This window comes from Oryzias melastigma, linkage group LG14, assembly GCF_002922805.2.
Source record: "Oryzias melastigma strain HK-1 linkage group LG14, ASM292280v2, whole genome shotgun sequence".
NCBI classification, from domain to species: Eukaryota; Metazoa; Chordata; class Actinopteri; order Beloniformes; family Adrianichthyidae; genus Oryzias; species Oryzias melastigma.
In genome coordinates, this window is record NC_050525.1 from 5,043,821 (window position 1) to 5,069,882 (window position 26,062).

The following is a 26,062-nucleotide window of genomic DNA, read 5'->3' on the forward strand; positions in this document are numbered from 1 at the left end:
GGTGTTGGGGGGGGGATGAAAGACCTTCATGCATTTTTATGACCCCACCGATATGGTCAGTCATGTGCTCCGGTTACTAGGCAACACCGCCGCCCTGTTGGACAGTGATGGGGCTGTCCTAAAAGCCAACCCCCCCACCCCGAACCATCACGTGCACAAATGAATGCACGCTCCCAGCAGAGCACTGTCATCCCTGAGCTGCTTCCTTCAGACTTTGCTTTTGCTCTGTCCTCTGATCAGAAGCAACAAGGTTCAAAGGTGCAGAAACTTAGTTTAGAACATCAATTATTTTGTTTCTATTTTTATTTACCTTTTTTGTCCCCAGAACAAGACGCGGACTGGATTTTACAGATCCCATTTGGTTTTAGGTTCATTCAGGTTTTTAACAGCAAGGAGTGACTCCCAGAGGAGCTGGAATGATCTGCAGCCATGAGGTTAAAATACAACCGTCATGTTAGTTCCTAAAGCAGACAAATCGAATGATTTCAAATCAGAATACTTCTTCCTTTATCATTAGGGTTGTAACGATTCAGTCAAGCCACGATTCAATTTGATTCAGTCTTAAAGTTTTCCGAATTTTTTTATTCTCAACACAATGAATTAAAGGTATTTTAAGGCCAAGAATGTTTTCTTTTTCCCCCTTACATCAAACTGTCTGTTTTCCTAACAGAAAGGATTCAACACAAATAAATACATAACACTGAAATGATCACGAATCCTTTCATACTCGGTTCCTGTTGTGCTCCATGTGTGATGGACCGCTCCGCCAGCGCAAGCGATCGCACACTTGCCTGTGCTCCCACCAAGCATAAATTACTGTTAAAAAAGAGAGACGAAGGACTAAAGAGTGTTAATAAAAAGGATCACGGCTCCAGGAAGAAGTCAGGAGGGAAACAGTTGTGAAGCTGCGTTGTCATGACTGTTGTTACGGTAGATTTGGTCAAAGTTGGATGAAAATGTAACGTTGCGGGGCGAGCAGCGAATCTTTTTGTGTTAGTTTGTGTTAATAGTTGCGATCCCAACATCGCAAAATCCAGGAGGGACTGACTTTTGTGAAACTTTTAAATCTGAAGGAGCTGCAAGAATCTCGGCGAGGGGGGCAAACAGCACGCAGCGTGTCCCCTACGCACACACACACACGGGCGCACACACACTCACAGTTAGCCTGCATGAAGAAATATCATCTGCTCTGCATTTTTCTAAATTTAGGCACAGGCCGTGAAAAAAACTATTTTTTAATTTTCTGCACCGATGAACATGTTGACGAGTTTGAATCAGTTTTTTACCGATTCTCCAGGAATCATTACATCCTTTTCTATCATTCTTTTTTTTAGAACTGTAGATTATACTATAATAGAAAGAGTACCCCAAATCAAATTCCTTGGTGTGATTATTGACAACAAATTATCTTGGAAACCACATATTAGGCATATTCAGAGTAAAATATCAAAAAGTATCGCAATACTTAATAAAGTAAAATATGTTCTTTAATACAAATCATTACATACATTTGACTGCTCATTAGTACTGCCACATTTAATGTATTGTATCAAAGTATGGAGCAATAACTATAGAAAGACACTACAGGGCCTTTTTAACCTTCAGAAACGTGCACTAACTGTTCATAATGCTGGATACTGTGATCATCACTTCTTAGTTCTAAATTAATACCATTTTTTTACTTAGTTTGGTTATATACAGCAAAACTTCTCTATAAGGTATTACCCCATAATATTCAGAAACAACTTAGACATAGGGACGGAGATTACTCACTGAGGGGATGTGGGCATTTTCAACAACTAATAATTGGAACTGTTAGGAGGAGTTTGTGTGTATCAGTGTGTGGGATTAAACTGTGAAACAGCCTTAGAAATCAAAACAAACAATACTTGGACATTTACGCTGTTGTCAAAATATAAGATGGAAGAAATTAAATCATGATTTAAACATTTTTGATAGTGAAATGGTGATTGTGGATAACAATTTATAGGATTTACATGTGAAAAGAGTAAAAATTGAAAGTTACTGGCAAATTGTCTTGTTTTGTTTAGATGTACATATATATTGTGAATTATTGTTTTTTTATGAATAAATGTGCCTTTTTTATGACAAGCAGCTCTTGTTGGAGCCAATTTATTTTATTTGGTTATTTTTCATTGTTTTGGGGGGCCAACTTTATAACTTGAGATTTGTTCCTCATAAAACTGGACTAAATCATGTTGTGTCTACCCTTTGAGTCTTTTTCTCTCTTTGGTCTGTAGAAAATCAAACTGAACTCTGCTTGGTCCAAACCAGGGTTCAGGTGAACTTTCACACCTGACAAACCAACGGAACCATCATTTGAAACCAGCTCTGAGAGAGAGAACTCGACCTGAATGAGCTCTAAATATTCATTTATGAGAGTTAGTCCCTTACAGGCTCAGACCAGTTTAAAGATTAAATGTGGAATAGTTAAAAGACTGATCAGTAAAACACAGTGTAACAATGGATCACTGTATTCAACGAAGTATTAAAAATTTAAATAACAGAAGGCTGTAAAGACCATCATGTCTTTAATATGATCATGACCAAACAGCGTGATGTTAAATGTAGGGATTTGGGATTAAATAAATGTGGTTGATGCTCTCCAGGAGCCCGCAAACAAACTCTAATCCAGTGTTTGTTCAAAAAGATAATCCTGTATCTTTCAACATAAGGTCAGTGTTATGGGTTTGTGGTGAATATCCCGGCTGTTAGTATCAAGGGTTATAAGAAAACCTATTCTACCAGTCCAGGTCACATGTTGTGGCAATATCTTTTCTTTTATGTTTTTTCAACTATACCTTCAATATTTCGTTATTATGGTTAATCTTTTGCCATGTAGTTTGGGTTGTGGATAAATGTAATCTCTGCAAGGTTAATATTAGTGTTATGTAAAAAAAAAATCTCCACTATATGTTGAGGGATCTACTGTATACATATATGTGTGTGTGTATATATATATATATATATATATATATATATACACACACACACACATATATTTATACAGTATGTATTTATGTACATATATGTCTATGTGTGTGCATATATATATAGCTACAGTATCGCTCGTCATTTTTGTTGCACTTTAATGTTAGGTTGGGGTTGTGAGGGGCTGTAAGCTTTGCGAGAATGCATGTAAACAAGGGATGATGGGAAACGAAGGCTGGCTTACTCCACGCCAGCTTTTGTAGAAGACTCTCCACTGTCAAAACTTAGATAATTTTTTTCTGATGGCAGAATGATCCAATTTCACATTTCAGATAAACATAAATTAAGCATCTTCATGTCAGTCTCCAAAAGTTCAGCAGCTCAACGACACATTTAAATGAAATTGTTATGTTCTCCTGACAGGGGCAGGCAGATCCAAGTATTAAGGAGGTGTGACCAGGATGTGTAAAATCTGTAACTGTTTGGTTCTATTCTGAGATGATTCCAACTCAACATGCAATCCATTGACTCATGGGTCGAATTTTACACAAAACTGATCACAAACAAAAAAAAACTGCCACCTGAGTGTCGCTGCAGTTCAGATGTGTGTTTGTGGCCTGAGGTTTCCACTTCCTTATTTTGGCATCCAGACTGTCAAAAACCTCTGCAGATCTCCTCCTCTAGCAGGAGCTCCTTTTACTTTTTTTCTTCTCAGACGGATGTATTGATGCAGATCAGTGTGTCGTGCTGCTAACATGAAGCTTTTTTGCATGTGTGCTGATGAGGTGGCTAACATGGATCCTTCCTGCTGTTGAGGGGTGACTGATCACTCTGACTCATGTCAGATAACCTGAAGAGCTCATTCACTTCTCAGATCCCACCTGGAAATCTCAGGTCTTCATGCTTTCAAAGACTCCAAGCAGAATGTTTTGTGACTGGAGCTCCTGCTGGCTGGACTCGGCGATAATAATCAGTTTATTTTGGGACTGCCGGCTGAGAGCGCATGTGGCGGTCAGACAGGCGGTGACAGGTCCTGCAGTCGTGGTGCGGGAAATGTTCATGTGCATGTCTAATGCGGATGCTAAGCGTAAGAGACAGATACTAAATCTGGGTGGGGGGCTGAAGCCTTTCTGCAGAAATGGGCCACGTTGGGCTCCCAGAGTCACATGGAGGCTGCTGCAGCACCACTGCAGAAGAGGAGACCTGCTTCCAGAATGTTCCCTCTGTGCCATTCTGTTTGACACAATGGTCGGCGTGGACGTGGAGGTCATGCTCAGTTCTTCCAGGAGATGGTGTTTCCTCCTTGCTTGGTTTCAGTGGAGGTTCCCCCAGGAGAAGGCTGTGGATGTCTGACACGGCTGCTGTGTGATGCCCCCTGGTGCAGAGGGGGGTTGCTACTTATATTTGTCAAGGTCAATTAATGAATGCTGGGTTGAGGCACCTCCGAACGCCCCGAGGGGGCTCATAAATTATCCAGAAAAACACAGAGGACAAATATTTGATTTGATCTCCTGCAATTAAGAAATTTGGGTTTCATCCAGCCCCCTCAAAATGCCCACAAAGCATCCAGTCAGGTGTAGCCTGCACCCCCCCATCCCCCCTCCCTCCCTCAGCATCGGTCCTGCAGCCCTCCACACCAGCGCAGACCACAGAACCAGGTCCTGCATCACTGTCCCTCCTCTACCTTGATCTTTGTCTTGAAAAAGCTCAGGCCTTCTGGGGCTGCACGCGCGCGCTCACCCCCCTCCAGCCCTGCACCTTTAAGGCAATGGAGAGGGACAAAGCGGCTGCGGAGAAGGCGCGGGTTTGTTCCACAGCTCTGAGGCAGGGCAGGTTGTGAGCGCGGGGACCAGCGTGCGCGGGGCGTGTGTGCGCGGCTCAGGGAGGATGCGTGTGCTTGTTGCTCCCCGGACGGGAAGAGGCGAAGAGAGGCTGAGTTTGCAGCGCAGCTAACGACCACACAGACGCAACTTTCGGGCTTTTTTTTCCCTCCTCTGGCTCTCTTTTTTCCCCTTCTAATTTCTGTTTATTTATTATTTCATGTATTCACTGTGAAGGTTTTTTTTTTCTTTCTTTTTTTTTTGCCTGCTTCCCCCCCGCGTGGAAGTGGCGTGTTTTCCATGCGTCTGCAGCCTCGCGCTCAGCGGCGGCGCGGCGCACCTGGACCGGAGCGCACCGAGCCGAGCCTCCGGAGCTCCTCTTCACTGAGGCCCTGCCGCCAAAAACTACAGCAATACGGGAACAAAAAAAAACAGCAATAAGATGCTTCTCTATTTTTAAGAGGGACTCGCAGTTGTGGACCAGCAAGCCGCAGTAAGACAATCAGGAGCAGGAGGAAGCTCGAACCTCCTCCTCTTCATCTTTTCCCAGCGAGCAGGATTGAAAGAGAGAGAGGGGCAGCGCGGCAGAGAGAGAGGAGAGGAGATTTGCAGCTCCATTTTTCTTGCAGTGCTGTAGTTGGAGAAATAAAAGGAAGAAATTGTAAGAGAGTGCAGGAAGAGAAGAAGAAAAAAGCATAAGAGTGGATTTTGAACGGAGCGGGGCATGTGGATATTGGCTCTTTTCTTTTCCCAGTGCATCTTGAATGGTAAGTGATGCAAACGCGCAACTTCAAGTTCACATCATTCTGTCTCTGGACCGAACCCTGATCCACGCAGCTCTGCTCAGAACATGTGGAATGATTGCTTTGCAAAGCCGGGCTGAGCCGAGCCGAGCCGGGCAGGCTGTTGCTGTGTCCTGCGCTCATAGTAGCCTCCAACACGCGCAGGTATCTTCAAGTGGAAATTGAAAATCCTTCATGGAAACAAAAAAAAAATAGCAGAAAAGGAAAGAAAAGCTGCAGATGAGCTGATTTGATTTAGCTCATTTTTCAACTATAAATATCTGATTGCGTTTATTAACAATTATTTAGCTTCATTCTGGAGTGAATGTGCTGCAGTTTTTTAAATCTTGTGTGTTGTGAGTCTGCAGGCCTCACTCTGTTCCAGCTTTATTTTCACATTTGTCTGTTTTTGCAGCCCATTTCCATCTTGTGTGATCAACTATTTCAAATCTCATATTTACATTTCAATTCAGCTCACATTAAACTGAACTTAAAGCAGGAAAAAAATCCTTTGTTTATGATTTTCAAAAATACACTCCATTAGAAAAACTAAATCCTGCTGAAATGTGATTTGTTGAACGTGCACGCTGTCTTTGAAATATACATATATAAAAATATGTGTGTATTATTTTAAATGTTGGATTAATTTGATTTGCATTGAAGTCAGTGTTTATTCCGTTTCCGTGAAACAGAATCAGTACATTTCCCCCCAAAAAAGAAAATCAAAAAGGATTAAACAGGCTGGCTGCGCTTTTTTCCATCCGTAGACCCGCCATGTTAGAAGCACAGACATGGAGTCATTTTGGATTGGGGGGAGACAAGCCCTTATCACCTTCACCCAGAAGCAAATCTCACAAACGCTTTTGAGTTCGCTTCGATCTTCAACAGAAAGGACTCTTTAGTAAATGATGTATTTGCTGTCAAAATAACAGTAAATATGATGTGTGTGTTTATATGGGGGAGGGGGGGGGTAGGGTAGTGCCTGTGTTGGGGGGCAGAACTGAGTCGAAAAAAACCCACGAGGATCCCCTTAAAGAAGCATGGACGCGCTCCTGGAAGGATCAGAAAGCCACGGCGGTGAAGTCAGATTAGACGACGGCGTGTCGAGCTCTCAGGACAGGAAAACCATTTTGAGCCTGACCGGGGCTTTTGGGCCGGCTGGGGCTGTTTATTATGGTGGTGGGGGGGCAGCATCTCCTTTTTTGGGGGGGAGGAACAAAGAGAAGGCCGATGCTCTTCGGAATCTCTCGTCGCTGCCCTGGAATGGGTTTTGTGAGGCAGAGCTGCCGTCTCGTCTCTGTGGTCCAGCAGCAGCGCTCCAAAATGGCTGCTGCTGGAAACTTTGAATGGCAGCAACAGCAGCAGCTGCATGCGTGAGCCGCTCAGCATCGAGAGGCAGAAACCGAGGCAGACGAAGGCTTTCCTTCCTCCTCCTAGGCCCACTCAGTCAGTTTTCCACTGAAGCACAGCTGCAAAGATGCTGCCCCCCCTCACAGAGAGAGACTGAAAGAAGCTGTGGTCAAATGCAAGCAGGTTGTCTCTATGGAGACTCAGGTGCTGCAGCAGCCGACCCCCCCCTTTCCACCACCACCTCAAAGAGCACAGTCTGTCTCTGTATCCTGGTTTTTCCCGTTTCCATTTGGTTATCATTGCTGTGATCCCAGCTGAGCCCGTCGCTGCTCTGCAGACATCATCTCCACACAAGCTGCTGTCTGAGATTAGAGGCCACATTTGCATCGATCACAGCGGAAACAAACGCTGGAGGATCTGCAGTGGAGCTACCTTCAAGCTCTTCCAGCGCTGCTGCAAACCTGTCTGTTCAAAAACAACAACAAGCGTTTCACTCGTTTGGAGACGGTGCTGGGGATCCACTAAATGTTGGGCGGATATGCGCTCCAGGAGGGTTTCACTCAGAAATCTGAATTTGAAAAACCGTGTGTGCAGCTGGACGCTGACAAAGATTCTCCTCCTGATGAGTTTCTGTGCTTCAGAAACATCTTAAACACAATAAATGAGACCAAGGATGCCTAACCCGCAAATTCAAGTCACTATTAGCATTAAAGCTTGTCTTTATTCTAAATTGTGGTGATTTAAACATTTTAAATTCAGCTGTTTGACTATTTTAACAGCTTTGAATAAACCATTATATTATTAAAAAGACCCAGAGGAAAAAATAAATCTTGAAGTTATTTTTTTTCCTTTCTTGTGTAGAAATGTAGCTGCCGTTTGATTTATTGAAAACTACAAACTATTTTTAAAGTGATGACTTCATGTTGACAATCAGAAATGTAGAAATGATGTCCATACGTCTGCTTCACGTCTATGGAGCTATTTTGGGGCCATAAATATCTCAAACCCAAATAAAACATTTTAGAAAAAAATATTGGTGTTTGGTCAAAAAAAATGCAAAATGTCCAAAACGTTTTACTATTTTAAAATAAACGTAAGTATTTTCAGCTTCAAATGTTTTGCTTTTTAGGTTTAAAAACACAAAATGTCAATTTCAAAACTTTTTTTTTCAGTTTTAAGTCTTTGTTTTTCCACTTTCAACTCTGTTTTGTATGAAAATCTGAAAGTTTCAATTTCAAAACTTTTGGCCCCGTTGTGGCTCGTTGGGGTGGGGCTAACACGAAGGACCAATCAAAATCGATGAGGGTGGTAACTTTCTCGGTTCATTCACTGCCTCTGAGAACTGTGATAATTATGGTAGAATAGCAAAAAGTTTGGGATATTCTACTTTTTTTTGGCCAAATAGCAAAGGTTTTTTTCAACAGTTTTATTTGGGTTTCAATCATTTATTGCCCAAAATAGCTCCATACACGTCTACTAGAGTTGTACTTGGTGGATGTTTGACATTCAGCCTTTGCACCATCATTTCTGCCCATTGCGTAAAAAAGTAATGATCAGCATCAGTAAGTTTTTTTTTCGTTTGTTTGTTTTTTTGCCAGAATAGTTGTTTTTGCACCGGGGCTGGTCAGTCCTGGTCTTCAAGATCCACAATCCTGGCAGTTTTTCTTCTCTGCTTGCTGCTAGTCATCTGGGTCAAATGTATTTACTTAATCCCAACATGGAAAAACCCATGTCAGCTGATCAGCAGCAAGGGTGACAGGAAAGGGTCGAATGGAGAGAGGGTGGTAGGTGGTGAAGACCAGCATTAGGCAGCCATAGCTTAGAGCAGGGGTCCCCAAACTTTTTTTTCAGAGGGCCACATAAATGTTTCCTTCTCTGATGTTGGGGCGGAGTCAGTGTCAGGGCTAACAGAAAAAGTGTAACAGTCACAGGGTGTGTGTGTCTAAGCGAAAACATTTACGGTTTTCCAGAAAGTCACACATTTTAAATGAGTTAATTCTGTAATCTTCACAGAAAAAATAATACTAAAACGATTTAAAAATTAAACCTATAAATAGTTCGATTAGATTAGAAATGGTTTATTTCAAACAATCAAGAAGAAAATATAATAAAATCATATGCAATACAATCAATCATCAGAAGTTTACATCCATAAAGACATGTCCAACACGGATAACTAAACATTAAGAGATTGCCTGAAAGGGAGTGGGAGGAAGCGAACTTATATAATCTCGACCTGACCATTTCCTTTACGTGTTTTATCATTATCCGGTTCGTAACTTGAGATCAAATATTTAAATCTTTCCAACATAGATTCAGGTTATTAGAAATCCTCAAGTAACAACAAATCACATGACTATGTAAGTATGTAACACTATTTTAGACTTTGTAATTGCATATGCAGATCCATTATAAAAATTCAGACAAAATGTGTATTTTTCATTAGAAAAAAAGCATGAATATAAATCAAGTATCAAACATCAACCAAAAATATATGTATGCAGATTGTTTGCCATTGGAAGAGTCAATAATGTAAAGCAAGTATCTAATAGTGTTTTAGGGAAAAATCTTTAAAATAAATCTTTAAAGTAAATCAGAAAAATCATTAAAATAAATGCATAATATAGTACATCTTGTACAGTCATAGCTCAGACTGCTGAAGGGTGGAATAAAAGTCACGTTCTACTTGGGTCTCGGTCGGCCAGATTGAAATAATAATAATAATAATAATAACAATGTGTCTCTGATATTGTTTGGGGGGCTGGGCCAAATGTGGAGGCGGGCCAGATCTGGCCCGCGGGCCGTAGTTTGGGGACTCATGGTTTAGAAAGTACTGCCAGAAAGATAACATCTGTTAGCCAAAAAAATCTTTTGAAATCTCAGAGTGTGATGACAAACTGACTGTAAGAATATGAAGCAGCTGTGATGTGCGGATGATATTTATGTAAAACCACATCGTTAATGACTCAAACATTACATGCTGTAGAGCAGAAATGCATAAATAACAGTTGTACAAATTGGTGATCAGCAAAAATGGCATCAGATTTATTTGTTCTTGCCCAAAAAAAACTATTTTACTTTACACATCAGAGAAAACCGTTGTCAAATGGAGTATAAACCAGGAGATGTTCCTTTTACTTCGTTAATTCAAAATATCTTACAATAACTGATTTTGCATTGTGTTGATAGGTTTTGAAATATAAATCAGATTTTTTTCAACCGTTCAGAACTTGAACTGTTTTTTGTTTTTTTCCAGCAGTGACGTTTTTCATCTAACTCATTATCAAGTAATATAATACCCGAGTTATGCAGATAGCTAAATGTGCTCCATGAGTTCCAGTATTTGGGAGTATTAACGTCCATCTTTCATACACATTTTAAATACTGCCCACTTCTGGTTACAAGAAACAGAAAAAAAACCTTTGTCTCTATGCTGTTTTTGGAAAAACAACAATACCACATCTTCCACAGCTCAGTTTTTTCAGTTTTCTAAACTTTATTATTATCATGTTTTTTTTTAAATATGTGGGGTGCTAAAATAAAGAGGGGGGGAAACTGTTTGCTTTTCCTCACAGCCTGAAGGACAAACCGACTAAGCAGAACTCAGTGGGTCTTTATTAGCAGCTTAGCTTTCTTCTATGCATTTCAGTGTTTGTGCAGAGGGGGTATGCACGACTCGAAACAAATAACCCAGCAGACTGCACATAGCATGTTAACATCAGAATGCACCAACTGGCTGTTAAATGTAAACAGAACATCTGCAAAGCTGAGACAGACAGGAAAGAAAAAAAGATAACACCCTATCTATGTCATCTGAGTTCCTGTTGTATGTTCACTGTTGCCTCCTACTACGGTTGCTGCTGCATGGGAGCCACTCCCTGTGCCCAATACAAGTAAAAGTTAAAAAAAAAAATCCTGGCACGCCATCCATCCATGAATCCATCCATTCATGTGTATGTGACAAGTGTTGGTGCTGAAAATTGCCAATAAGCTGAAAATTACCTTTAGAATACTCCCACTGCTGAATTTTGTTGAGTTGGCTGTTGCAGGGCCACACAATCCAAATGTAGGGACTATTTAGAGTCGCTAGTCACCCTATGTAGTGTGTCTTGGACTGTGGGAGGAGCCAGGATGCCTGGAGAAAATCCACACACACAAGGAGAACATCCAAAGTCCACACAGGGGATTCTTCTGAAGAATGCAATAATCTAATTGTGACACAGAAAGATATACAGAAACAAATAAGTCCATGGATCTTTGACTGTTAGGTTCTGGCCTGATGTCGCCATGCATGTGTGGAATAAACTCCGGCTATAGATAAATAAACCCAAGAGCCTAAAAGATGCTGATGGTGGTAGAGCCAGACCATGACAAAGCAGAACCTATGGTGGAGGACAGGGGGGAAGATGCCCAGCAAAACCAATCCAGAATGCAGAGAAATAAAGATTAATGAATTTAAAAGCCAAACATAATTGATATTTAGAAAAAAAAAGTGGGGGATTTAGGTATTGGTTCAGAAAAAAGGCGAGGAGATGAGTGGCATGTAGAATTTCCTGGAATTTCATTGAAATTGTGCAGAAGCTCAGATTAATAACAGATTATTAAAACATTTGTTAGTTTAAAAACTAACAATTCATTTTGAACAAACTATATACCATCACGGGCTGCACGGTGGCGCAGTGGTTAGCGCTCTTGCCTCACAGCAAGAAGGCCCCGGTTCAAATCCCGGCTGGGACCTTTCTGTGTGGAGTTTGCATGTTCTCCCCGTACATGCGTGGGTTTTCACCGGGGACTCCGGCTTCCTCCCACTGTCCAAAAACATGCCTCATAGGTTAATTGGTGACTCTAAATTGACCCTGGGTGTGAATGTGAGAGTGAATGGGTGTGTGATTGAGGCCCTGCGACAGACTGGCGACCTGTCCAGGGTGAACCCCGCCTTCGCCCATCAGTAGCCGGGATAGGCTCCGGCACCCCCGCGACCCCGAAAGGGAAGAAGCGGTCAAGAAGATGGATGGATATATACCATCACAAAAACTAGCAAATAGTTATCTAGACTCCATTTTAGTACAGAAAATCAATGGAACAGTTTCGTCAGGTTTTAGAGTCCCTCAAAGAAATTGTATTTCAAACTCGCTGGTTGGCTGCATGTACCCCTCCCTCTGTCTCTGGTTAACCCATCGTCAGCAGTCAAAACAGCGGCGGGTCACGTGAGGGCCCGCACGCAGACTCTGGTCTTTTTGGTTTACATCTGTCACTTCAAATGCAGTCAAAGCTGACGGAGTCATAGTATTAAACAACATGAGCTGGGCTCTTCAGCACACCAGTCAACACAATGTAGGCCATGCCATGAACGGCGGAGACACTGCTCTATTAAAATCAGGAAACAACCGCGTCTGTGTTTCTGTTCTGATCAGTTCATTTTTGGAGAGTCTGTTTCAAACAGCACACACTCTGACATGCATGCATACATTATAGCATGCTTTATCTCTTATAGCCTACTGTATATATATATATATATATATATATATCATATATATGCATATATATGATATATTTATTAGATATACATATATAGAGATAGATAGATATATGTCACATATATATATATATATATATATATGTGACATATATCTATCTATCTCTATATATGTATATCTAATAGATAGATAGATAGATAGATAGATAGATAGATTTTTTTTTAGGCATTTACTTGTAAATACCATCTTCTAGTTGGAACAAGCCAATGATATAGATTGTATTATACTGGAATCCAAATGGAGTTATAGTCTTATTTTTTTAACATCCTGTGCTGCTTGTGCTAATGAAGTTAGGATGTTTAGATCAGTTGAATATGTTTGTTTTAATAATTCATGAGAAGCAGCAACAGAGGGATTAGAGACGGACAACTAATCACTCAGGGATTTGTCAGGATTTTTCCGCGGCTCCACGTCGAGCGCCCGTGCCTGGACTTGGCTGTGAGCGGACTCAAGCATATGTTAATGGATGCACACTGAACTGTTAAAGGTTTCATTTAACCCAGACCAGAATGCTTAAGGAGATGATGGTGTGTACTGAGGCATAAAAAGAGGGGTGGGGGGTATCTAACTCAAAGAGACATATCTAATCAGAGCACAGCTGCACGCAGAAACAAGACCATGACAAACAGCTCATATTTTCTTGCAAATGTTGCGTTTCCACGCCTACGTGAATGCAACGTTTGTATTCAAAGACATTTGAACACAGGCGCGACATGCTGCGCGACTTGAAACTGTGTGAACGCTTATTGAACGTTTTGGGAAAGCGATGAAGTCAGAGGAGGAAGAAAAGTACTCTGCAATCACAGAAAAAAATGCTCTTTGTAAATACTGTAAATATTTATAAATATTATTTTGAGGCTTGGACAAATAATGAACTAAAGCCTGTTATGGACATTTCCATAACCACGGTTATCACTTCATGTGAGTCTCAGGTGTAGGAAGGACAACTTTAATGTTTATAAGTGAAAAGCTTCAACTGAATTCACATACAGATGATTTTTTTCTGCAAAGCAAGGCAGCAGTTGTCTAAAAATAGGAGATGGATAAATAAATCAGTACTTTATCTATTAACCAGCCACTAGTTATCTTTATCTCACTGAAATGAAAGTAGATTGTTGAACATCTTCTTTTTTGGATGATCTTCCCCTTTATTGTTGCAGTACTTCTTTCTCGTGTCATTAGGGTTTGAACACATTCTAAACTTCATGAACACATCTCTGAAAGCGCTCAAAAGTTTTAATTCTCTTTAAAAATACAAAGTATTTGAATGTGAGACTCATTTAGGAGTTGAAACTTCTGAAACCAAACGGATACTGAGTGAACTTGTGATGGTGATGCATGCTTGCATCAGTGTCTGAGACCTCTAAGACATATTTGTAAGACATTTGTGATAGTGTGAGACTCTTGTGACAGTGTTAGACACTCATAACAAGGTCAGAACCAGTAACACCATCGGACAATTGTAGGCGAATAACTGTAAAATGAACACTTTTGTAGAAAGACACTTCAGGAACTTGTGATGGTGTATGATGGTGTCAGACATTCACCACAATGACAGATGTCTGATATCAGACACGTCACACACTCGCAACTTCAAAAATTGTTAAAAACAAAACACACAGGGGACTTCAGACACTCACAACTAGTTCATACTTTTGCAACAACTAAACTCACGTCAAAAACTCAAAACGATGTAAGAATATTGCAAAAATGTCAGAAACTTACAACAAACTCGCAACAATGTTATAAATTTGCAGAAACTTGCATTAATTTCAAAAGCTTACAATAATGGCAGAAACCTCTAACAATATCAGAAACTCACAACCTCAGATATTTACTTCAGAAACTTGTAACAATGTCAGAAACCCACAATGTCAAAATCTTGCAATACTGCAGGAACTTGCTACAATGTGTAAACTTGTAACAATGTCAGAAACTCACAACAATTCCAGAAAATCGCAACATCAGAGAACTTGCACCAACGTCAGAAACTTACAACAGAGTCAAAAACTCGCAACGGCGGAAAAAAAAAACTTTTACCGTCAGAAACTTAAACCAGTGTCAGAAACTTGAAACGTCACTGAACTCACAAAGCCAGAAACTTGCAAAAATTTCAGAAACTTGCAACAATCCCAGAAAATCGCAACATCAGAGAACTTGCACCAACGTCAGAAACTTACAACAGAGTCAAAAACTCGCAACGGCGGAAAAAAAAACTTTTACCGTCAGAAACTTAAACCAGTGTCAGAAACTTGAAACGTCACTGAACTCACAAAGCCAGAAACTTGCAAAAATTTCAGAAACTTGCAACAATCCCAGAAAGTCAACAAAGTTGGAGAACTCAACAATGTCAGAAACTGACAACAACATCAGGAACTCACAACAATGCCAGAAGCTCGTAAAAATGTCAGAAACTGAACAAAGTTAGTGAACTCACAACGTCAGAAACTGGCAATCCCAGAAAGTCACAACAATGTCAGAGAACTTGCAACGTCAAAAACTGACAACAATGCCAGAAACTCACAGCGTCAGAGAACTTACAACAATGTCAAAACCTTGCAACAATGTCTGAAACTTACAACAGTGTCAAAATCTCACAACAGCAGAAACTTCCATCATCAGAAACTCACAGCAATGTCAAACACTCAAAACAACATGAGACACAAAAGCTTCCGACCCATGAAACGTCACACACTCACAACAGTATTAAACACTTGCAACAATGCCATACACTATCAGCTGTGCTGTTCAATATAAAAAATTGTTTTTTTGAAAACACAAAACTAAAAGCATATTCTGGAAAAATATAGTTTCCAATGTTTAAATGGGAAGGAGTGGGAAGTTTTATTTTGGAATCTAACTTTTGAATGTTACCAAGCACTGAAATGTATTTATCAGTAAACATTTAATTTTCCTGATGCTTTTTTGTAGATCGTTTTTATTTTAATACACACGTGCTTATACTAGACACTAGCATGTGAATAAATGTGCTCCACATTTTAGTGTTTCTGACTATAAGTCAGTATGGTACTAAATAAATGATTCTGACCTATACATTTCAATGTATACATATACATTTAAAACAGCTTGAGTGGCACCTCCATCTTGAACTTTTACATCTCAGATTGATGAGATTTCCTTGTATAAAGTATAGATTCTGACTAATAATGATTATAGTGAATTTTTGGTGCATCATGGTGAGGTTCACTGGGTTTGGAAACGCGAAGGGCCTCGGTGTGAAAACAGGAGGCCGGATGTGCTTGGCATGCTCGTTAGCATGCAGTTCTGCCCCTGCAGCTCCACATGTGTAACATTTTCAAACATTCTGGCAAATGTTTCATTAAAGTGTTGTTAGCCCCCAGCTCTGTTCTATCAGGCCTTCCCCACGAGTGATTATGCTAATTGCTGTTTGATCAGATGATTAAATTATAATTTGATTAATCCCGGCCGCTAAACGCTCAGAGAAGGCTGCAGCCTGCAGTGTTTGGAGCAGCTGCTACTCCTATGCACACAGATCACATATAATAGCAGATTTCTGTAAAAACACTGTTCAAATATGCTGTGCAGTCCTAATAATAGAAAACACAATGATCTGTGCGGCAGGAGTCTGTGCTATTGTCTGTGCTCTGAACTGATGGATCCATAAGGCTGATTCATGTGTGACCAAATCCTCTGGTTTCATGCAACATCTATTATAAGAGTTTCTGGATTAAAGGATAATTGATAACCCAGTTTGACTTTACAAAGGGGAGATAAACAAACAAACAAAGCAAAATTCTGCATGAAACAAAGCAGCCAGCATGGCCTAGCTCTGTTCAGAAGCCCGTTTTTCTCTGCCGGGCCTTGTGGAGGTAATGGTCGTGTGTCTTTGAGGGGAATACGGTGCTTTGCAGGGAAGGGGGGATCAGGGAGAGGTCATGTGATCTCTTTTGTGCTTAAACTGCAAACCTGATATTTTCACTTAAGTAGATTCCATTGTGCTCTTTTCTGATCTTAATCAGATAAACTTTTTGTCTTTTTTTGTATTGGTTCAGATAGCCCAGGCTTCATTTAACCTGACCTTATTGCTCTTTGTGGCCAATCCATTTTTAAAAATTATTATTGATACATATTTTTTAATTATTTATAATCTTGTTGGACTATACAAAGAAAACATTCAGACTTTAACAGTCTTTGAATTGGCTCATCCTGTTCAGGGGCCGGACGATTTGGTTTTAACTAGGGCTAGGTTAATTAAATCAATTAATCAATGTAAATCGATTTAAGCTTAATAGATCAATAATCAATTTATAAAAGATATAAATCGATTTAGCACATAAAGCTAAAGTTTGCTTGCTTGATGCTAACATTTAATTTTAACATTTTTCTCATACAGTCTTGTTCTCCTGAAATTAGGTGTACTTTTACAGCGTGATCGCCACTTAGTGGACAAACTGAAACGTCCTCCAGGAGAAGCAGAACCATGTTTACAATGTTAATGATCTGAACATTTTAGTTAGAACTTCTCCTTTAGAGAATCCATGTAACACTGGATGATATTAACAATCTTATTATTTCACTGATACATTTACAGTATGTGAACTGAATCAGATTAATATAAATATATTCAAATTAAATACTAGATTTTTAATGTATTTCTAAGCAAATGTGTATAAATTTGTAAACTTAAAGTTGAATTGAATTGAAGAATCGAAAGAATCGAAAAAATTGGAATCGAATCGATGTAGGCTCTTGTGAATCGAATCGTTTCTGGAAAGTACTATCAGTACCCAGCCCTAGTTCTAACCTCCACCCACTGAGGCTCTTCTGCGAGTCTGCAGGTGAGCTGCTCACCTGGATGGATGGGTCTGACCTTTCCAAGCTGATAATTGCAATTGATAATTGCTCCCATTTTGGGTCATTGACGTTACAAACTGATAATCAGAGGCAGCGATTTCTCTGATTACCTCTTGGAATGGCATTGAAATAGCCTGTTGGTGGAGTCACATTTACTCAGCACAAACAATTATTGTTGCATGAATCAAGCTTTTAATTGTACTATAGTATTCATTCCTTACTACAAACAACCCCAAAGCGACATTTTGATCCATTCACGCATCTCTAAGCATTCCTCTAAAAACCTGCTCTCTGAGCACCAGCCCCTTCAAACCCACAAAACAAGTAGGTTCTCACAAGCTGACATCATAAAGTGAGAACAGCCCCTTCCAGGGAGTCTGGGCTGCCAGGATTGCCCCAGGCTAACATAAATGCACCCAGTTTCTCAATGGAGCTTGTGGTGATCAGCAAAACATTTTTATTTTAGATGCACAATACCATATATCTTCTAGTTGTGTCCCGACTCCAATAACCGCCAGGTTTAACAGGTGTTCGTTGCTGTTAGACACCGGTCTCTAATAGTGGCGAGACTGCTTTAAGACACACCCCCCCTTCTCCCAGTGATGCAGATGCCGGGTGTCTGTGGTATTTTTGTTGTAGCGATGTAGCGATGGGCGTAAACACTCGTTCAATTTAATGTTTAATGATGGCATAGACCAAAGAACATTCTGGTGAGGAGTCTGCAGGACATTTCGGGGTGGATCCTAAACAAATGGTGCCAGCAGATCGGTGGAGAAGACGGGTGCAGAAAAGGGAGCAAACAGGATCCTGGTGGAGGTGTAAAGAAATCAAGTGATGAATTAGAAAAACTGGTTTGAGCATGGACCGTGAAACAAAGACGGAAAGGTGTGCGTGTCTCCAGGAAAATGATCAGCCTTAAAAAAGAGGATTTTTCATACAGAGATTGATGATGCTTCAAAGAGAACAGAAGCGTTCACAGCAAGCGCTAATCGGAACATAATACAATGTTCTCATCATTTCAATAAATCCTAAAATGTTCATCTGGTGTTATTGTCTGCATTTCCTGACCGAATGTCACCACAAAATGAATCCATTAGCCGTCACCATTCTTTCTGTGGTGGAATAAACGCCGGTCTCCAACAGATGTCTGTCTGGCTGTCAAATTTTTGGAAGAAACGCCAGAGCTCCTAACGTTTGGATATTGTTTGTTTTCGTGGGTGAAACACAGACCTGGAGCCGAGGCCGGCTCTTGGTTGACGACATGGAACGGGAGACGCCCAAAAGGAGTGAAAGGCGGTACCTCGGAGGTTGACTCGTCTTACTCACAAAAATAACTCATATTTCATAAATGATTTGTCCTTTAGTGCACCAGAGTTAATAATTGATCATATATTTCAGGGCCTTTAAAACTGCCGGCCCACGGGCCATTTGTGGCCCCCAAGTGGATATTTTGCGACCCCCACCTTAATATGAAAGTTCAACGTCTACTAAACAGTATCTTCTTCATGTCCACACTTCTTCAATTATAGCTTTGTATTTTCTTTGTGATGTTTCAGCTTTATGGTTAAAACTTTACATTTGTTATTGTCGTTGGATTTGGTGGAGAGAAATGTCCTTAGCAACAGTTGCTACCATCGTTAGCTCCTGTCGTTTCACAGAACACGCAGAAGATATTACTTAGTACTACATAGACATGAACAAATGTTCAATAAACTTGTTCAGTAGACATAGACAATGGACGCAAAAACATATTTTTGGCACAAATGGAACCCCATGCGGCCCATGCTTAGCCAGACTCTGCCTTCAGTGGCCCCAAGGCCCCTGCTATATATGGATATATTTAACTCTGAAAGACTTAAGATGCATGAAACAGGCCTTTTTAAGCTCAAACTTAGAGAGCTTTTCAAAAACAGAGGCTACCCATGGATGGATTTGCAGAAACGTATCAGTTAAAATCATTTTTCTATATTTGATACCAATTTATGTTCTAGATCAGAGATAGGCAACACCAGGCCTCGAGGGCCTCATTCCTGCATGTTTTCCAACATACCTTGTTCTGGCGTGTTCTAATTGGCTGGACACATCTGAACCAGGTAATCAGTCATGAATAGGGCTTGGATATTTGGAAACCATGCAGACACTGCGGCCCTCGAGGCCTGGAGTTGCCTATCCCTGTTCTAGAAGCTTCATCAAACTCTGTAATACATCAGAGAATTCTTTTCATGGATTTTTAAAAGTAATCATTGTCCCATCATTGCTCAGTCTTAAATGAATCTTATCTTTCTTTTAAATGTTATTTATCAGACAGGAGTGTATGAAAAATGGTAATTTTTCTCTTTTTACTGTTGCATTTATTCTCTTAGAATGGAACATGCTCAAACACAAAGCTGACCTCCACAACAGGATTGACACACAAATAACAATGACAAACTTGTGGGCAACAATAGGACACCCAGGTATTGCCTCTTCAAAAAAAAAAAAAAGATAAGTCACCCCTAAAAAAAGAAAACCGAAATCACCAAGTTTAAAGTCCGTTGAGCCAGACTGGAAATTTGTCTCGGTAAGAAAAGTCATAATAAAACAACCAAATGTGCTGAGAAGGTGAAATTTGAAGTTATTTGTGACATTTCTATTGTTATTTTACCTCATAGTATGTAAGGGTAAGCAAGGGTGAAGAAGGTGAGATGTTGGCCTGTTGCATGAGATTTTCATTATCAACCCCGCTGAAACCTGCACACTGTGCAAGGAATCTTAGTGCTTGTCAAGGGACAAGTGTGCGATCTTCATGATGCTTGACTGTTGGAAAAGACTAAATTAGACAATACGGATGTAGTTCATGTGGACATCCTACAGAAACTTTTGCATCACGTGTACACCATGCAAGGATCCAGTACTCGCACCTTACTAACAACAAAAGTATGGCATAAGAGCATCATACGACAGCATCACAATTATGTCATAAATGTTTCACAGTTACCTCATGCACGTCAATCGTATGTTCCATTTTCATGACATCCCTGAAGGTGGCTGTAAAAGCCGTAAGGGAACTGCAAGACAAACCTGAGATGCAGCAGCTCCTCTCTACGACCCTCTACAGGCCCGGACCATCCAGAAACCCACAGCACCAGTATGGGTCACCCCCCATACAGGTGCTGTGGCAAAGGCTTTAAAAATCTAGAAAAGTCGCATTACCTGTGATAATGCTAGTGTGAATGCTTTTTGCTGAAGATGCAGAATACATTTACTGTAATTACTGAAGGGATTTGCTAAAAATACTAAAGCTAGTTGCATGCTGCTAAAATTGCTAAAGGACTTAAGGTTGCAGAAATTGCATTAAGTGCACAAAGAATTTGAGGAATTTCTTGAAAAATCTCCCTAAAATTTAAAAATGCGGAAATATATGGACTCAGAATTAGCCCAAAACCTCAGTAGATGCCAAATTAGCCAAAAAATGAGCATTTTGCTCAAATGTTATCCTACCTTAAAAAAAGGCCCAAAATCCTTAGTGAGGACCAAAATAGCTAAAAAAAAGCCAAAATATTGCTAAAATTCTAGCTTAACTTGGAATCATCCCAAAAACCTCATTAGATGCTAAGTTATCCAAAAAACGTTAGCATGTTGCTAAAATGTTAGCTAAACTCGAAATTAGCCTTTAAAACCATAAAATATCCACAGAGATAAAAGTCTGCTGTCATCACAGGCTTAATTTTTGAAATTATTCAAGAGAAAAATAAATGTAGAGAAACATCCAAGAAACAAATGGTCCTCCATGATTTTTAAAGTGTTCTAATCTTGTGTTCTACTCTTCCCACCATGACACTTTCAGCAGGTTGAAAAAAGAGCCAAACTCATGTGAGACTGAAACAAATGCTACTAAACTACCATGGTGTTAACTCTCTCCTTTATCTAATCAGAGTTTGTGACTCCATGGAGGATCCAGAATATTCTTTGAGTCTTAGAGACGTCACGTCTTCACTAGATCTTTATAAAATTCATTACATTTACGTCAGTTACACAAAACAAACCCAAATAAAGCAGAATAAGGGGAGAAAGAGCCAGGAGGATGAAGGAATGAGAACATGGGCCGGACAGAGAACTGTTAACATTTACTCCTGTTAGTGTTTGAAAGTTTATTCAAAATAAAGAAACTATGAGTGCAAAAACAATATAAATGGACTGTAGAGACAGAGGTGTGTTCAGTCCTTTTGGGGTCATTGGATCAGTTATTAACCCTTCAATGGCTGAATTCATTTCCAGATAATAAAACAAAAAATCCCGTTTTTGCTTTTAAGTAAAAGCTCCATTTAGGTCATTTTGGAGCCAAAGTGGTTTGTCGCATATTTGTGACAACAGGCATGAAGTTTTACAACAGATTATTTTAGACAGATTATCTATGACATAAGTGTTATAATTAAAAAACAATAAATATTCATAATAAATTCATTATAAATGATTAATTAATGAGTTAAATCTTCATTTTTTCCCCTACTGTTTTCATTTTTGGACATTTAAATCAACATTTGCTAGTTTTATTTGCTTAGACTGGTGTGGTGTGTATTTTCAACATGGCTCTGAAAATTATATCTTTTTACCTGTTCTATATTTGTTAGAAAAACATGTAAATCTACATCTTGCACAATGGCTCCTGATTGAGAATTTATGCTTGTGTTTCTGTGAAGCTTTAAAGTTCCCCTCCAATGAAAATTCTCTTTTTTGAGTTATTAACATGTATTTGTGGCATTTTTCTTATGAAAGAGAACAAATGCTATAAGAAATCTTTTCTTTTTTGCATTTCCGAGTATTTCTCCTTTTAAATCAATCAAACTGAAACGCTCTGCTTGAATTAATGAGCTGTTAATACGTCACGATAGCTGCTGCAGATGCACTAAACCCTCATCTGTTCCTAGTGTCTAGTTCAGGTTCTGGAGAAGAGAAGATGGTATCTTCACATTGACTGCAGTCAAATGAGCCGCCGTTCACATTTCTGTGGTCAAATCAGCATCACTGGATTTTTGGTGTGAGTTTCATCCAATACTTACGGTAGCAGGACTGAGAACGCTGGAAAATCTCCACCAGACTCCACGGAGCTTCTTGATGTGACCACGGAAATGTGAACGGCGGCTCATTTGACCGCAGTTGGAAAGGATTGTAAATCAATGAAAGAGCATTTTGATGTTAGCTTTGATTATTTTATCAAGAACTCTGAGAAACCAATGATTGAATGTATTGATCACAGTCAATAAACATTGGAGAATTAGCTAAAAGAGTCTTTGGTGAACTGGAAGGAGAAAGAATCAGGATTTTGGAGGAAGTTCTGTCCATGAAGATCTTCACTTCCTCGTCTGACATCCAGGTCCAAACAATAGTGCTAGACATTTTTGTGTATCAGCGGTGATGATTTACGTTAACGAAACACAGAGCTATCATAATCAGACAGGGGCGGAGCTCCAAAAGCCACGCCCCTTCAGAGGAGATTTTGGAAACAGAGGCTTCAGATCACATGAAAAATGGCTGAAGTTAAAAGCTTCATAATCATAATTTAAACATTACTGAAAATGTTTTTTTTATTAAAAAAAATGTCATAGAGGGACTTTTACGAGTTGTTCTGGTTTTGTGGGTTCTCACCTGCCCGTGATCAGAACTGCAATCAAGGTCAGTCAGGAAAACGTGTTCATATACAGTCAGAGTCACCTTTAAATATCAGAACCAATGAGCAAGAAGACATCCAGAGGGATCCTTCCAGCAGAGAGACAGTGCAGCGTTCACCTGCAGCCTGTACCTCACAGAAATGAGGACTGGTTTTGCTGTTGGGAGTCTCAGCAGCACAAACGTGACGCTCTTAGAGCTGCATTTCAGCTGCGACTCACCAGCTCTGAACCAGGTTTGAAAATGGAATCGGCTTCCTGGAGTGCAAGCTGATTTCTGCAGCGTCTCTGCCGGTGACGGAGCATCAAGACGGCTCCTGCAGTTCTCCTTCCTCCTGCTGTGCTCCTCCTTATCACAGGCAGCAGGAAGAGGGAGAACTCTCTCTTCTTATTGCTCTCTTTCATGTGACTGTGTATTCTGTCTTGCCTCCCCTCACCATCTTAACCAATTTGTAGAGTTTGTCCATTTCCACCTCGCTGGTAAAACAGATGAAAGAGTTGAATGTAGCCGTCAGGCGGCGGCTCCCTCCTCCTCTGTTTGTTCATGTAAATGAGCGTTCATATGCATCATCGGTGGCACGCCGCAGATACTCTTCTCCATCTCTCCAGAGAGGTGACATCAGAGCGGCGTAGTTGGTTTTACACTGCAGCTGCACGCCGCTCCACATTATTCATGAGGGCAAATTGGGCGCCGGTGATTTGGGAACTCTGTTCTCTGGATCTCACTTCTCTTTTCCGCTTATTGTGTAGGCCCCCAGGGCACCGGTGGAGGGGGTGGAGGTGGTGGAGATGTCATCAGGAGGCTCCACATCCTCCATCCCCCCCATGTCAATTGGCCTCTTCCACTCCCCAGCCCCCACGCTCCCTCCCTGGCTTTTCCCTTAATTACCTGCTCTGCTTGCCCTGAGCTGTCAGTGCAGCTCAGGGCTGGTTTGCCCCGCTGGAGCTGCCCTAATGCCCCAGTGCCTGCTGCAGCACAGCAGAGACCCCTGACCCGAGGGGCACACTTTTGGCTGAGCCCATTGCAGCCCTGTGTTCAGACAAGTCTGCAGACACAGTAACTAAGGGAGACGGTCTTTGGTGACACGATGAGAGCAGGACGGAATCAAAGGATGAAAACCGCTTTGGTCGTCATTTCAGCCAGAAAACAGGAATTATTCAGACACTTTAAGGCTGGAGATGATTGATGACGCTTGGCTGAAGTAAACACAGTCAGAGCAAAGTCCCCCTCGAGCATGTAAGCGGGCTAATGCATTAGCCGCATGTTAGCGTGGCCAATATTGATCAGACATTTACTTAAATAAATTGACTATGTGGTTTGGGAAAAGCTGCTTCATGGCATTGGTGGGGGAGGGGGGGGGGTCAAGCATCTGTAATAGCCTGGTTCAGGAATAAAAGCAGTTCCTTCTTTTCTAATATTTGTGGTGTCGTCCCGGACCTTTGCAGATGAGGTCTTTATCAGTTTCAATTTGACCTTTTAGCCTTTTTTTTTTTTCTAAAGACCTATACCATGCTATTCTTTAGCCTTTCTGAGTAAACTGTGTTCATATGATCATGTATTACCTTTGGCACACTAAAGAAAAATATATTAATGAAATATGAGTTTTGTGAACTTTTTTCTTACCTGAAAGTATGACGCCTCGATCTCTGACGCCTGGTTCACACCGGACGGGGAAGGGCAGCGAAAGCACCCTTTGTATATAATGGAAGCGTTTTGCCGATCACTGCAAGCTCTGCAGAGAAAGTGTGTTTGGTTAGCCAGGGGGCGGAGCTGGCAGTGCAGACTCTTCCTGGGAGGGGGGGTTCTCACTTTGTGACATCACAATGTGAAGACCAACTCGTTCTCGTGGATTGGCAGGAGCTGGTGCTCAGAGTGCAGGGTTTTAGAGGAATGCTCAGATTTGTGTGCAACCATCAAACACTGCTTTGAGGTGTTTTCAGTGAGGAATTAGCATAATTGTTCAAAAAGGTTGATTCTGTGTGTTATAGGCCTTTTGAAGGACCATGTGGTGTTGAGAACCAACTATGAGGGGATACATCACTTTAGTTATAATAAAACTAAATTAGAAATGAACCAAAATATGACACAATGATCCATACAAGAACAACTTTATCTGCGTTTGACATCAGAACTCCAAGGCTCCTTACCGGTTTTGTGCGAGTTACTTCCAAATTTTATAATATTCATCCCCTTCACAGATTATTGCCTAAGAATTGTCACACATGTTCTATAATGTTCTTAAGTCAATTTCTTTGTAGAACCCACAGAGCAGAACCTAATATCAAGTGAAAGTATTTCAGGCTGAGGATCTTTTGTGAAAATTGCTGCTAAAATTTCAAGGTTAAAACAAAAAAAACCCAAACAATTTAAAGACAAACTTTTTTATTTTATTCAGTGGTTTATACAAAAGAAAATACAAGTTTTGCTTTGAACACTTATAAGTTATGAATAATACATTACAAAAAATATAATAGTAGGCTAATATTTTTTTTATCACATAGTTACAGAAAAAGTAATATTTTACTGTAAAATATTACTTTTATGATGATCTACTTCCAACATGGTGACTCGCGGTGATGCTGAAAAACATAAAATAGTAAGTTACCGAGCAGCAGCTACTCATGATGATGTTAGCGCGCCAAACTTTTGGTGTTATCAAGGATTATCAAGCAGTTCCTGTATGGATGTGACTGAATTTCATCGAAAAAAGAAGAAGAAAAAGCTAAGTGCGCCCTCACAAGTACTCAAACATTGTCCTAAGTAGGTCAGCTTCGTCTGAACTCCCCAATGACTTCCATTTTCACGCATGTCTTTGGCATGTTTAAGTGTGGACCCCCCACCCCATCCCCCACCCACATGAATGTACACGTCTGTCTGACACACCAGAGATCTCCGTACCCTGGCGACGGAGGACTTTGTATCCCTCCGCTTGAAGGGTGAAATTAAAAAAATACATTTCTGGGATACAAACTGCCTCTTCAAATGGAGGGGAAGGGAGAAAGGAATAATTCGGATTGGGCCTAAGTCACCTTCTTAACGGTGTGACCTCTCAGCCAATGTTCTGCCTAATTCACCCCTCCCAACCCCAAGACAACACAGTTAATCACTGAGATGTGAGAGCAACATTTTTGACTTTTCT

At 40.5% G+C, this 26,062-nt stretch overlaps 1 protein-coding gene across 2 annotated transcripts in view; it reads left to right on the forward strand.

Annotated features, from left to right (window-relative positions):
• Positions 1-4,609: 4,609 nt before the first annotated feature.
• The window catches only part of LOC112138056 (Down syndrome cell adhesion molecule homolog), a 107,731-nt gene continuing 86,278 nt past the window's right edge, over positions 4,610-26,062 (forward strand). For both annotated transcript variants that reach the window (XM_024260622.2, XM_024260623.2), the window contains exon 1: positions 4,610-5,539. In XM_024260622.2, coding sequence (XP_024116390.1) covers positions 5,497-5,539 — 43 coding nt within the window. In that variant the 5' untranslated portion in view covers positions 4,610-5,496. The remainder of the gene's footprint in view (positions 5,540-26,062) is intronic.